The sequence below is a fragment of the Ictidomys tridecemlineatus genome, chromosome 4, assembly GCF_052094955.1.
Source record: "Ictidomys tridecemlineatus isolate mIctTri1 chromosome 4, mIctTri1.hap1, whole genome shotgun sequence".
In the NCBI taxonomy this organism is placed as follows: domain Eukaryota; kingdom Metazoa; phylum Chordata; class Mammalia; order Rodentia; family Sciuridae; genus Ictidomys; species Ictidomys tridecemlineatus.
In genome coordinates, this window is record NC_135480.1 from 191,266,763 (window position 1) to 191,279,102 (window position 12,340).

Below are 12,340 nucleotides of genomic sequence, written 5' to 3' on the forward strand. Positions count from 1 at the left end.
AGTCTGGGGTGGCTCTCAACAGGTCCCGGATATCAGGCACAGAATGAACATCGCCTGCCTTCCAGTTGGGGGACAGGCCCTGTCCTCTAGGAGGCTGCCTTCATAACCCTGGGGTGGGGTTCCAGGCAGGGGGGCGCTGCTGGATTCCTAATCCCAGGGTTGGCAGGGATTCCCACTTCTCCTGGGGAGGATGGAATGGCCCAGGAGGGACAAAGTACCTAGCACACAGTTGGCACCCACTAAGGTTAGACTCCTCTCTTCTCAGTAGTGTTCTAGTAAAGCAAAGTTGAATGTCAAGTGCAATGTAAACTCCAGGTGACAAGGTCAGGTCGAGGCAGGTTCCTGGATCATGACAAGTGCGTCCCTCTGGGAGGGAAGGCTGATCATGCCGGGAGGCTATGTGTGTGTGGGAGTTGAGTGGGGAGAAACCTGTGTCCTCAATTTGACTGTGAACATAAAACCTCTCTCAAAAATAAACCGTCTATTAAAAAACCCCACAGAGCTCCAGCCCCACGGTGCTGCTTCCTGCAGGTGGTACCAGGGAGGCGTGGGACAAGGAGTGAGTTTGCATCCCACTCTGTGGCCCCTCTCCACCCACCAGGCTGCAAAAGGAAGAAGGAAATGTTGCAGCACAGAAACTTGAAACACAGCACCCCGCCCCGCAGCGCAATTAGAAGTCTGCGTGAGCTTCGAGTTAATATCAGATTCCTGCTTGGGGGTTCAAAACAAATGAAAGAAAGAAAAAGAATCCATTTTGAAAGATTTCTATTTCAGCCTCCAGCCACCTCCAGACATTTAATGTCCTGTTCCTTCTAATCAGATTCACTGGTCCCAAGCAGTATGGACCAAAGGCTGTCCCTTCCAGGCCCTGAAAGAACCCGGGAGAAAGCCAGCTGGAGCCTAATCCCGTGAGAACACCTGCTTCAGTGCAAAGCCCTTTGCAGAACCAAAGGAAGATTAAGACCGGAGGAGATGCGCACATGCTTCAGGCAAGACAGGCGCATGCGTGAGAGCTGCACCTGCTCGACAGGTGCACACGGGCTGCCTTCCCTGCGTGTGGCTGGAGGAGGCAAGCAGAGGAAGGCGGTGACTCCGCGCATGAATCCCATTGATCAGAGGTTAGAGGAGCACGTTCTAATTTACCGCTCCCTCCAAAAGGTGAATCTAGGCAAGTAATAAGCAATCTGGGTTCCTGGGCAGTGGCAGTGGAGACTGAAGGGGAAACACGACGCTGAGCGGGGCTGATTCTGTATCTCGTTCAAGTCCAGCTTCAAGTCCAGGAGGCGAGAACCTTCCACTACAAAATAGCAAGTCTTAAAGGCAAAATAAGAGCATCCCCTTCCACCCTACGGAATGCTTCTCTGATCTGAAAGGTAATAACCAGTCGGAAGAGCATCTGGCCCTACACGGGCGGCACAGTTTTCTAGAACCTTGAGCTCAGCTTGGACGAAATGAATATCCAAGGCTACATTAAAGAATCGGGCCCTCTCCGCGGACTGCGCCAGCTCTGAATTTGCTGCAACCCAAAGTCTACTCACTCAAGAGTTTATGAATAGGGAGCTTTCCAGGTGTCACTGCTGACAGGAGCCAGAGAAGGGGAGAATGAATGCAGAGCCCGAGGAAAGCCTGGCTCACCTTGGTTTCCAAATGTGGGCCCAGGAATGAGGCCAGTGGGAGGAGCCCCAGATCAGACACAAAGTTGGAAGTGGCAATCATCTGTAATGGCTTCAGCTAACCATGTACCATGGTCAAGTGACAAATGTGTCATTTAGTAGGTGCTGAACCAAATATAATGACTTAGATTAATACAGACAGGTTCTTCCTGGGTTATTATGCAAAGGAAGGAGAGTGTGATAACTCTAATTAATGCAAGGGCCAGTGAGTCTTTAACTTCTGGAACATTTCAGTTTTTAACGTGCTCTGTGGATGTGGGGATGCTGAGATGTGCAGAGAAGCCATTTAATTTTTACCCAGATGAAATACACACTCGCACACACACCCCAAGTTCTTCTATCCACAAAACCAGGGAGCTCAGAAAGCAAGTGGAGAAGTGAGTTTGGTTTTGAGAGCTCCCAGGCCACGGCTGCTTGTGCCAGAGTCCTATTGTGGTTTCTCATTTCTTCGGGAATGGCACCAGGGCTGGTGTTCTTGGGTCGAGAGACAGCGTGCAGCTCTCGTCAGTACAGTGTGTAACCCATCAATTTCCTGATTTAGTAGGATGCTACACAAGAATGCCAAGACGCTCATCTCCCAGCCCTTAGCCAACTTTCTTTGCCTTAAACGAAGGCAATTCCAAAAGAACAAGAAAACATCAGATTCGACATTTTACGGGCCTTCTGTGTGGCACACAGTAAGCAAGTCACAGACTGACTGAGCTGGAGAGAGCTCTGGATAGCCCCCAAGCCACTCACCCTAGAACACAGAGAGGATCAGTAACTTGCCAAGGTCACACAGCAAGTGTGCAGCAGAGCTAGGGCAGCATCCCTGGTCTGTGGATTCCTTGGCCGATTTGTCAAACACATTTGGCTGAAAACCTCTGAACAAGTACTTTATTATTACTAGTCTGGCTCCTGTTCATTCAACATAGACTTTTCAAAAAATCAAACATTTCAATCTAATTGCAAATAGTAAATGACTTGCCTTATCTGGACCTGTCACTGCTGATTTGGCAAATGGACCTTAAAAGAGGAACGGAAGCCCCACTGGAGGTAGGAAAAAAATCCTCAGTAAACTGCTTTGAGGAACAATGGATGCTCCATTTGTCAGAAAAAGAAGTGGAAAGAACTGTGTTTGCTTAATCCCTTCTTGAAGAAGCTTGTGACCCTCTCTGAGTTGTCAACTCTCAAGTAGTTTAACTCCTAACATTTATGTTGATTTTTTATTTTCATTTTTTTTTTCATGTCACACACACAGACATACAGTTAACTCCTCCTTTTGGGAAGCTCAGAGGATCTCTTCCCCTCTTTCTATCACAGAAGAAAAAGAAACATTTGAAGACTGAAAAGGCTCCTACGAAACACAATGTAGTAAAAAGTCAGGAGCAGACAAACCAGTGAAAATTCCAAGACAGTTGATTCCAGGTAAGAGCCGTGCACCTGTACCACTGAACCCCTGATGGCGGACCTCCAGCACGGTGGCTTGCAGGGACAGCTCACAGGGAGCTCCCAAGCAGGGGCGGTTGGTGCCTGGTGGGGGAGCCTGGTGCCTGGTGGGGGAGCCGGGCCTGTCCAGACTTGCAGCTAAGGGACTTTACCCTCCTAATTTTGGAAATGCATCAACAAACAGCTCTGCAGGTGTTCTTTTAACTGTCCTGAAACCATCTGCACACCATGCAACCCTGCTTTGGCCTCCTCTGTTTTGAATTCCACCCACCAAAAAGTCTGTCCCCTTGTCCCTCTGGAGTTAATATGACAAAGCAGCATCTTGACTGCTGCTTCCTAAGGGTCCAGAGGGGTCCACTGCAGGCAGATTATGTGTCTGACATCGGCCAGAAGAAGGGCAAGCCTGCTTAGGGGCCGCCTTGCTCAGCTCACACAGGTTCCTGTGACACAGGTGCCACACTTCAAGGACAGTTCTGCTCCTATTATGCGCTCCCAGGGTGACAGCAGGTACTCTCTCTGGGCTTCAAAAACTATGCCTGGAGAGCTGAGGTTTTGCTGTAAAAGCAACAAAAGTAAAGAGCCAAGGCCTGCTGTTGCCCTCATCACAGCTCCACCACCACAGTGTAGCTGAGAGACGTCCGGAGAAGGGCCCCAGGGTCATCAAAGAAATGCCTGGAAACTGAAATTCACAGCCAAGCAGTGAGGCCCACTGGGTCTGGGGTGCAAACTGAAGGGAGAGACAGTGTTCTTACTATTCAGGGGGACCGATGGCCTTTCCAAAGTCTATCACCTTGTGATGATTAAGTTAGTCCAGTCTCCTTAAATTGCCTCTAAAATTGAATCCACGTTTATAAATGACCATTTGGATCAAGTATCTTTAGAGCACAAATTTATCATCTCGGAACTCTGACCTTTCAGGGCCAAGGCTAATGGACTATTTCTTTATAACTCTATAGAGTGCTAGATCAAGGGAAAGATGGATGTGGGGGGAGGAGCCAGGGACGACGGTTGCATGGAAACCCACAAAGAGCTTTGCTGGCTCTACTCTGGAACAATCTACGCTGATCTGCCTTTCCCCAGAAACTGCAAAGAAGTTTCTAAAAGCGCTGGGAGCCTGCTGGGGGTCCATGGGCTGGAAGGCAAAAGAGGAAGCCAAGGGCAAAACAGATCCTGGTGTCCCAGGTACAGTCAGTGGGAGTCACCTGGCCACAGGTCACTGGACAGTCCCTGGACAGTCAGCACCCAGGAAGTAGCCCTGGAGCTCTGCTGCCTGGAGTTCCCAGCAGCCAGCAGGCATGGGCACCTGTGCATGGGGGATCAGGAGGGTATGGCATGGGGAGGAAAGGGGGCCACAGGCCAGCCCAAACCCTTGAAGCATTTCTCTGCAGAAGCAAAGACTGTTCACTTCTTGCCCACAGAGGGATGGGGTGAGGGCCAAAGGCTTTCAAGGGACCCTTGAATTCACCAGGGGACCAAACAGGCTCCATCTCACACTCCAACTGCTTTTCAATTGCCCTGGGCCACGAGATCAGCAAACACACTCCTTTAACAGCATGATTAAATCCCTGGAAGCTGGTTGTCAGGAGGTTATTTTTCTCAATTAACAGTCACAAAAAGCACACACACTCTCCTGGGGATAGGGGACTTGTTTTTGACATTCAGGCAGTAGATGCATTCTCAACAAGGTTAGGGACCACTTATCTGGTCCAGTTGCCATATTTTCTAGGTGCAGGACCAAAGGTTCTAGGAGGGCGATCAACCTGTTCCAGGATCTCAGACTGCCCCAAACAGCAGGGTCAGGCCAAAGCTCTGTGGGTCACCCCAACAGTCTCCTCCAGCCACTGATGAACTAACAAAACTTTCAGAGCAGGATCATGAGCACAGCAGTAGCAGCAGCGCAGACCACCTACTGATTACTAACTATGCCAAGCAGAGATTTTATTTATTTATTTATTTATTTATTTTTGAATGCTCATAAGAATCCAAAGAGCCTTTCACATTTTGTGATCATACATTTGCTTGAGTATTTGATACTGTCCTATCTTCTGCAATAGCAGGTAAACCCCACGAAGGCAAGGCATCACCATATGCCCAGGGACTGACAGCTCTCTGTTCCACAAACTAGATGCTCCTGCTTTAAAGTTAGGAAAAATGAAGCCCAGCCAGGTCAAGCGATTTGCCCAAGAACATACAGCATGGAGCTACTGAAGGAGCTGCCCCACTGTATTGCAGATACTTTCACCCTTATTCTTCCCGGAACCACAGCCCTACCTTGACTGCCTCTGCGTGGGTCACCCGGGCTAGGGATTTATCGTTGACGCGCAGAATCTGGTCCCCGACCCGCAGCCCTTCTTTCTCAGCCAGGGAACCAGGCTCCACCAAGGAAACGTAGATACCCACGCCGTGTTCTGAGCCCCCTCGGATACTGAAGCCCAAGCCTTCGTGGGCCTTAGCGCGCCTTAGGCTGACCAGGCGCACCTCCCCAGGCCCTGCGCCGTCGGGGCCGCCCCAAGCAGATTGCCTGTAGGGGGTGGTGGCAGGCAGGTAGAGACCCTCAGCCGTGTACTGGTCGAAGAGCAGCTGGTCTGAGCGCGGGATGACCAGACGCAGCATGGGCAGCAGGCGCCGCTTCACCGGGCTGTCCAGCAGGACGCGCAAGGTGCGCACCAGGTCGAAGACGTTGCGGCGCGCGTGGTATGCGTTTAGGCAGTGCGTGAACTGCTCCCGCTCCGCCTCGCTCAGCAGCGCCGTCAGCGCCTGGTGCAGCTGGCGCACGTTGGCAGACAGCAGCCGCAGCCCCGCGCCCCCGCCGCCGCCCGCCCCGGCCGCCGAGCCCAGCGAGCCGGTGGAGGACGAGCTCACCGACAGGCCGTCCAGCTGCGCGTTCATCTCCCCGCCGAGGCCCGGCCAGGCTTGAGGTGCGCGGTGGGGCGCTGCTGCACTTGCGGGAACTGGCGCGACAGCGGGATTCGGGGGAGCGCGGAGATCACGGCTGGAGTCTGGGTTTCGGGGACGTGGAGACGGGGGCCAAAACCCGGGAGATGCGGACACAGTGCTGGAGTCTGGGTTTGCAGGAGCGTGGAGACGACGGCTGGACTGTGGGTTTGGAGGGGTGCAGGAACAGTGACTGGATCCCGGGGGGTCGCGGAAACGCTGCTGGAGTCCCGGGGGTGCGAAAACGGAGGGGGTCGCGAAACTGGAATCCGGAGGACGAAGAGACGGCGGCTGGAATCTGCGGACGCGCAGACAACGGCGGGATCCTGGGGCACAAAGAGTTGGCGGCTGGAACCCGGAGGTCGCGGAGACTGCGGCTGGAGGCCGGGGGGCGCGGAGAGAACAGCTACATTCCGGAGGGCACAGAGACGGCGGGTGGCTGGAGTGGGGGGCACAGCAAAGCTGACCGCCCCGTCACACCATTCCCGGGGCTCCCCCAGCCGGGCCGCCGGTTCTTCTAGGGCTGGGGGACCCCAAAGTCAGAAGTTGGGGCGGGGGTCGATCTAGTCCCGGAGCCCCCGGAGTCGCAGCGGATGGGGCCACTCGGGCGTCCGGTGGGGGTGCGGGGCATGTCCGGGGCAGCCCCGGGATGCAGCAGCCCCGGGTCCCCGCGCCCCTGCGCCGCCCGGGCGCAGATGGAGCCGCGCCGCCGCGAGCCCGGACTTTGCGAACTGTTGAGCAACCCTGGGCCGAGTCTTCCAGTGAGTTCCGACGCCGTCGCTGTCGCCTGCCCAGCCTTAGCCCCGCCCCCTCGCCCCTCCCCCTCGCCCACCCCCTCCCCCCGCGGGCTCTTCAGGAAATGACGTCCCGCCTGGCGCGCCTGGCGGTTGCCTGGAGACGGGGTGAAACAGTCCAGCCCTGAGGAAGAAAGGGGTGAAAGTGGGTGTAGGGGCAGGAGTCGACCCGGGCGGGGCCCCCGAGAGCCCCGTGTTGGTCTCCAGCCCTGGGAGTGGAGAGGAGGGGGACTTAAAAACTGCTCTTCGGGGATCGCAGCATGTGCACCAGGATCGCTTTGAAGCAATTAGCCAGCTAGCTAATTCACAATTGTGGAGAAAAATAGCCAACTTTTTGCATTTTTCCTCTAAAATACTAGACGCCTCAGATTCTCTTTTCTACCTTAAAACGTTGCGCCCCCCTCGTGCACACGCACTGACATACAAGTTCAAGTCTTTATATGGATGAGTGTTGGTCACCTGCTGTGTGCAAGAAATGAAGGCAAGCATATGGAGTGCCTGCGGGCGCCAACTCCTGTGAGCCGATAGGTCAGACTGGACCCCTGCCCCGTCGTTCATCCATGGGGAGGAAAGCCGTTTACAGAAATAAAAAGTGTACAACACACACACACACACACACACACACACACACACACCTCGCGAAGTCTGAATAAGGTGGGTGGCTTGAACTAATGTCAATGTCCTGGTGGTGATCTTGTCCACCCTGGGGGAGGCTGGGCAAAGGGTATATGGGATGCCTTGTTCTGTTTCTCACACGTGTATGTGGCTCTACAATGATCTCAAAAATCTTAAATATAATACATGCACATATACATGCATGTATGAAGTGGGTTGTGAAAACAGTGTTCTATGTCCTCCTATCCCAAAATAAAATGGGAAGGCACAGCCTGGACTCTGTCACCAGGCACCCACTACCCCAAATGCAATCTAAGGAAAAGCCCTGGGGTGTTTTGTTTTGGTGTGTGTGGGGGGTCCCAGGGATTGAACTCAGGACATTCTGCCACTGACCCACATCCCCAGCAAAATCCTGTGTTTTTATTCAAAGGTGGCTTTTTTTTAAGAATGAGAGAGACAGACAGAGAGAGAGAGAGAGAGAGAGAGAGAGAGAGAGAGAGAGAGAGAGAGAGAATTTTTAATATTTATTTTCTAGTTCTCGGCGGACACAACATCTTTGTTGGTATGTGGTGCTGAGGATCGAACCCGGGCCGCACGCATGCCAGGCGAGCGCGCTACCGCTTGAGCCACATCCCCAGCCCTCAAAGGTGGCTTTCTAAGGAAAGCCAGAGCAAAAAGCAAAAACAAAACACACACACACACACACACACACACACCTGCTAACCTAACTAACCTGAATTGCCTCCCCTGTTTTGTTTTGTTTTCCCCCCTCCCTCTCCCTCTCCTTTAAAGTGTTCTGGAACTGCCAATGCAGAGCCAGCTGATGCCTACCTGGAGAGGGGAAGCTGGAGAGGGGCCAGACCCAAAAAGAACCAATCACACACTTGCTCATTCATTTTCCTATTTGTTTATTTATTTGGTCACTCTTCATTCAACATTTGCCAAGCACCTCCGCTGCCCTGGGTCATGTGCTGGGTGCTGCAGACCCAAGTTCAAGAGATAAAATCTCTGATCTCCAGGAGATCACAGTCCAGCAGGGAGAAAGATCGTATGAGTGAAGTTAAAAGCCAGGACAGTGTTGCCATGGCTGAGGGGCACAGTCTGAGGGGAGGAGCATATGATAAGGACTTGACTGAAGAGGGGACCCCCTGGATGAAGAAATCCTGAGAAAGAAGAAGTTTCTTCTTTGGACAATGGGAAACTGTGAAAAGAATTTCAACACTGTTGCCTTAATGCATTCCCAAAACTCAGGTTAAGAAATGAAGCTCTATTTTCCCTAAAGATCCTCAGTTCTCCTTCTTATTTCTCTAACACAGAACAGGTTAAATGAATGCCCAATGGACACATTTGGCAGTGACAGAGGAAGACTTTCTAAATAGCCAGTTAAGCTACCTTTGACATTGATCTTCCAGCTCTCCACTTAGCCGTTCGTACCATGTCTCCTTACCCCTCCTTCTTGACGCTAGTTGAATCTGCTAATGCAACTAGATCAAGATACTTAAGAAAAAAATTGATCTCCATCCCTAAAATGTATTAATGGAATACCTCAAAATGCCACCAAACATGGCTTAATTGTATGCGGTTCAGGTTTTCTGCAAATGTATCTCATGCTTAGCTTTCATTTAGTTAGTGTTCTAATTATAATTACTGTGATTGGCTTGATAAATGCATCCCAGGAGCTAAGATCCCTGTTCCCAACATTTTATTTCTGTGCAAAGGATGTTTTCGAGAAGGTATTTTGCTTTAGGCAGCAGAAGCCTCAATGCAGACAGTAGAAAAAAGAAACACTTTCTCCTTAAAGCATCTGAGACCATCTGGGATACTGTGCTATTGTTTAATTTCAGAGGGGCCGACTGAGAGGGCAGACAAGTGTGAGAGTACAGAACAAGAAATCGTTGGGGATACTTCCAGCCATCCTGCAACACCTTGGTGTCAGTTTGCAATGTGTACCCTCAGATGAGAGGCAGTGTGTAGCCCAAGAATCCAATTTCACATTTGAAGATGCATTTGTCATTCAGAAATAAGCTCTCGGAAACCCAAGCTGCCTGGGCTCCTGAGGGCTGTGCTGCCTCCAGCCTTCAGCACCTGCAAGGAAGCTGTGAGCAATGACTTTGGCCTTGGTTGCATACTGCCCTCTTCAGAGGGAAAATAGTACTCTCCTGTGTGTGCTGCACATGGCCCTTTGCATTCTTCACTAAAGCCACTTTTAACTGTTGGTTACAGCTCCTCAACTCAAGCCAGTCAATGTCCTTCCCGGATGGATGTTTCTGGAAACTTGAGCATGCTGGAGCAGTAGAAAAGACAGGGAAGAAGAGTGGATCGTGTTGTTTTGTGCTCAGTGCTTGGTGTTGAACTGGATTTTTGTTTGTTTGGCAACATGATAAGTTATGCTCTGGATACCAGGCTTAGAAAACCATTACTCCGGTCTTGGAGCTTCCCTTTAACCAATTATGTGACTCAGGGCAGGTGGCTTCACTTCTCATTTGTGAGATGGCCTCCTAACATTTCCCTGTCCCTATTCCCCTAGACGGCAGCTGCAATTGGCATGTCTCCTGTCCTGTGCAGTAAAGAAAAGCAAGTTGTCACAAGTTGCTGGTTATGTCCCCTCCTTTTTCATGGCAATCTTAAAAGGCCTTCCTCTGTTTCATAGTCATTTGGAGCTTCTCTCTTTCCCTCTTACCTCCCTGGAATGTATCTTTATAAGATAGAGATTAATTTAAGATGCATTTCCCATGAGACATATAAAAATATAACCAATGTTTATTGAGTGTTGCCGTTTAATTTATTTGCTTGTTTGTTCTTGGTACTGGGAATTGAATCCAGAGGTGCTTTACCATGAAGCTAAATCCCCAGTCCTTTTTATTTTTAATTTTGAAACAAGATCTCGCTAAGTTGCTGAGGCTGAACTTGAACTTGCAATTCTCTTGCCTCCCTTTCCCTAGTTGCTGGGATCACTGGAGTGTGCCATCATGCCCAGCAAACACTGCTGTTTTAAACTTACATCTTAAATAACTCAGCTCTCCCACTACCCAGTAAAGGAGATACCATCACCGTCATCATCATCATCATGATTCTCCAGGTAGGAGAGAGAGATACTGAGATATAGGCTATACTTAAGGTCCCAGAGGCAGTTAAAGGTATAGTTAAGATTTAAACTCAGACTGTCTAGATCCAGAATTCTTCCTGTCAACCACTATGCTGTGCAGTCTCCCAGCATTTAGTTCGGAGATGCAAAACTGTACCAGCATCCCTGGTGGAGGGCCACATTTCCCCATGGATGGGAATAGTATGAGGGCATCGTCTTCTCTAAAGAGTTGGGCTGGGAGCTCAAGGCTTCTTTTTAAACAAGCCACCTACTAGTGATTCCCGGTTAGTAAGCTGCTAATTAGTGGTGGGAGAAATAAGGAGGGGTCGGCAAAGAAAACACCCCTGAGAGAGATGGGAACCTCCTGGGTCTCTCAGCCTGGGCACAGGATAAGGAGATTCCAAGCTATCTGATGCTGGGTATCACAAGGAACTTTTCCAGTTGGGGATCCTTACAGAAAGGACACCATCAGCCGGAGTTATGACTTCTGCTCCAGGATCACAGCTTGTCTCCTCCCAACAACGTCAGTGGGGATGGATGGGATCATCAGTGAAAAGGGGAACAGTTACCTCAATGGCTCGTAGGTAGTGCCGACAATATTGATGGAAGTGCAGGGAGATGAGAGAGGTGAGAGAACGAGAGAGCATGAAAACATCAGGAGAGGAGGAGAGGTCCCAGTATTTATTTATCCTGACCTGGTATGGTCCGTAGAGACTGTTTGGTGGTCTCAGAGCATCGTGGGATGTGTGTGCAGGAAAGTGTGTGTTAGGGCTCAGAGCTGATGTGTGTGTTAGGGCTCAGAGCTGATCTCTAGGTTCAGATACTTTCTATGTTCTTTGTTATCTTTTTGATCTTGGGAAAATTGTGGCCAGCCTTGCCCAGCCTCTTTCATTAGTAACAAAAAGGAACGTGTATGGATCGCTTGCCAAGGGCTAAGTACTTTAGAGGTATCCCAGTCCCGTGATTATTACTTCCACTTTACAGATGAGGAAACCAAGTGTCTGGGCTCAGAGTGGTTTCCCCCAAAGTCTGTCCTCTCACTGAACTTTGTAGTAAGACAGATGGAATGGATGCTGTCTTCTCTCACACAGCTTTGGGGGAAACAGCAAACTATCATGATGGCAAATACAAATCACAGGAAGCCAATTTGTGATCTGGAAAGAAGCAGGGATGTAGGAGCCACCTTATCAGGCATGCTGTGCTGTAATCCCATTGCTAAGAGCTCCTTTAATCACAGGATTAGGTATTGGTGATGGGGGACACTCGCTCGAGCACCTGCTAGGTTCAGATTAGAGAAGCCTCTAGAAAAAACATCCTAGCCACGCCCACCTTGGCAGGGCTAACGGGGACATCCGTTTATGCACCCACTCCTCTCTTCGGTTCAGCTTCAGATGGTACCTTGCTCCCCTGCTCTGCCAGACGATATCCTGGGGATTCAGGAGGAGGAAGGCTACTGTAGTCCCTGCCCTCCTAGCACTGACAGAAGTGTCGTGTTGTGCACATCAGATGTGATCATAGGTGCCTGGAAGGGAGCCTTGTGAGTTATGAAGCGAGAGTCCCCGGCAAGGAGTCCCAGATGGTGTCCCCTTCTCTGAGCCTCAGCCCCCATCATCTCAGCATTCCAGCACCGTGGTCAGTCCTGCAGACTTGGCTAAACAATTCCTGGTTACGTAACCCTGGAGAAATCGCATCATCTCTGGAGCCCCGGTTTCTTCACCTATAAAAAAAACGTGAGCTAAAAAAGACCCAGGGGAGAGCGGAGGCTGGAAAGCAAACAGGGATAGTGCTGGGTAAAGCACGTGGCTCAGCAC

At 50.8% G+C, this 12,340-nt stretch overlaps 1 protein-coding gene across 16 annotated transcripts in view; it reads right to left on the reverse strand.

The window, feature by feature from the left end:
- Window positions 1–6,839, reverse strand: part of Whrn (whirlin) — an 80,952-nt gene extending 74,113 nt beyond the window's left edge. For 9 of the 16 annotated variants that reach the window (XM_078048041.1, XM_078048040.1, XM_013356651.4 and 6 more), the window contains exon 1: window positions 5,373–6,838. In XM_078048041.1, the coding sequence (XP_077904167.1) occupies window positions 5,373–5,990 (618 nt within the window). In that variant the 5' untranslated portion in view covers window positions 5,991–6,838. Of the gene's footprint in view, window positions 1–5,372 lie in introns of all 16 variants that reach the window. The other 7 variants (XM_078048042.1, XM_078048047.1, XM_078048046.1 and 4 more) reach the window with 2 other exon arrangements.
- Window positions 6,840–12,340: the final 5,501 nt, after the last annotated feature.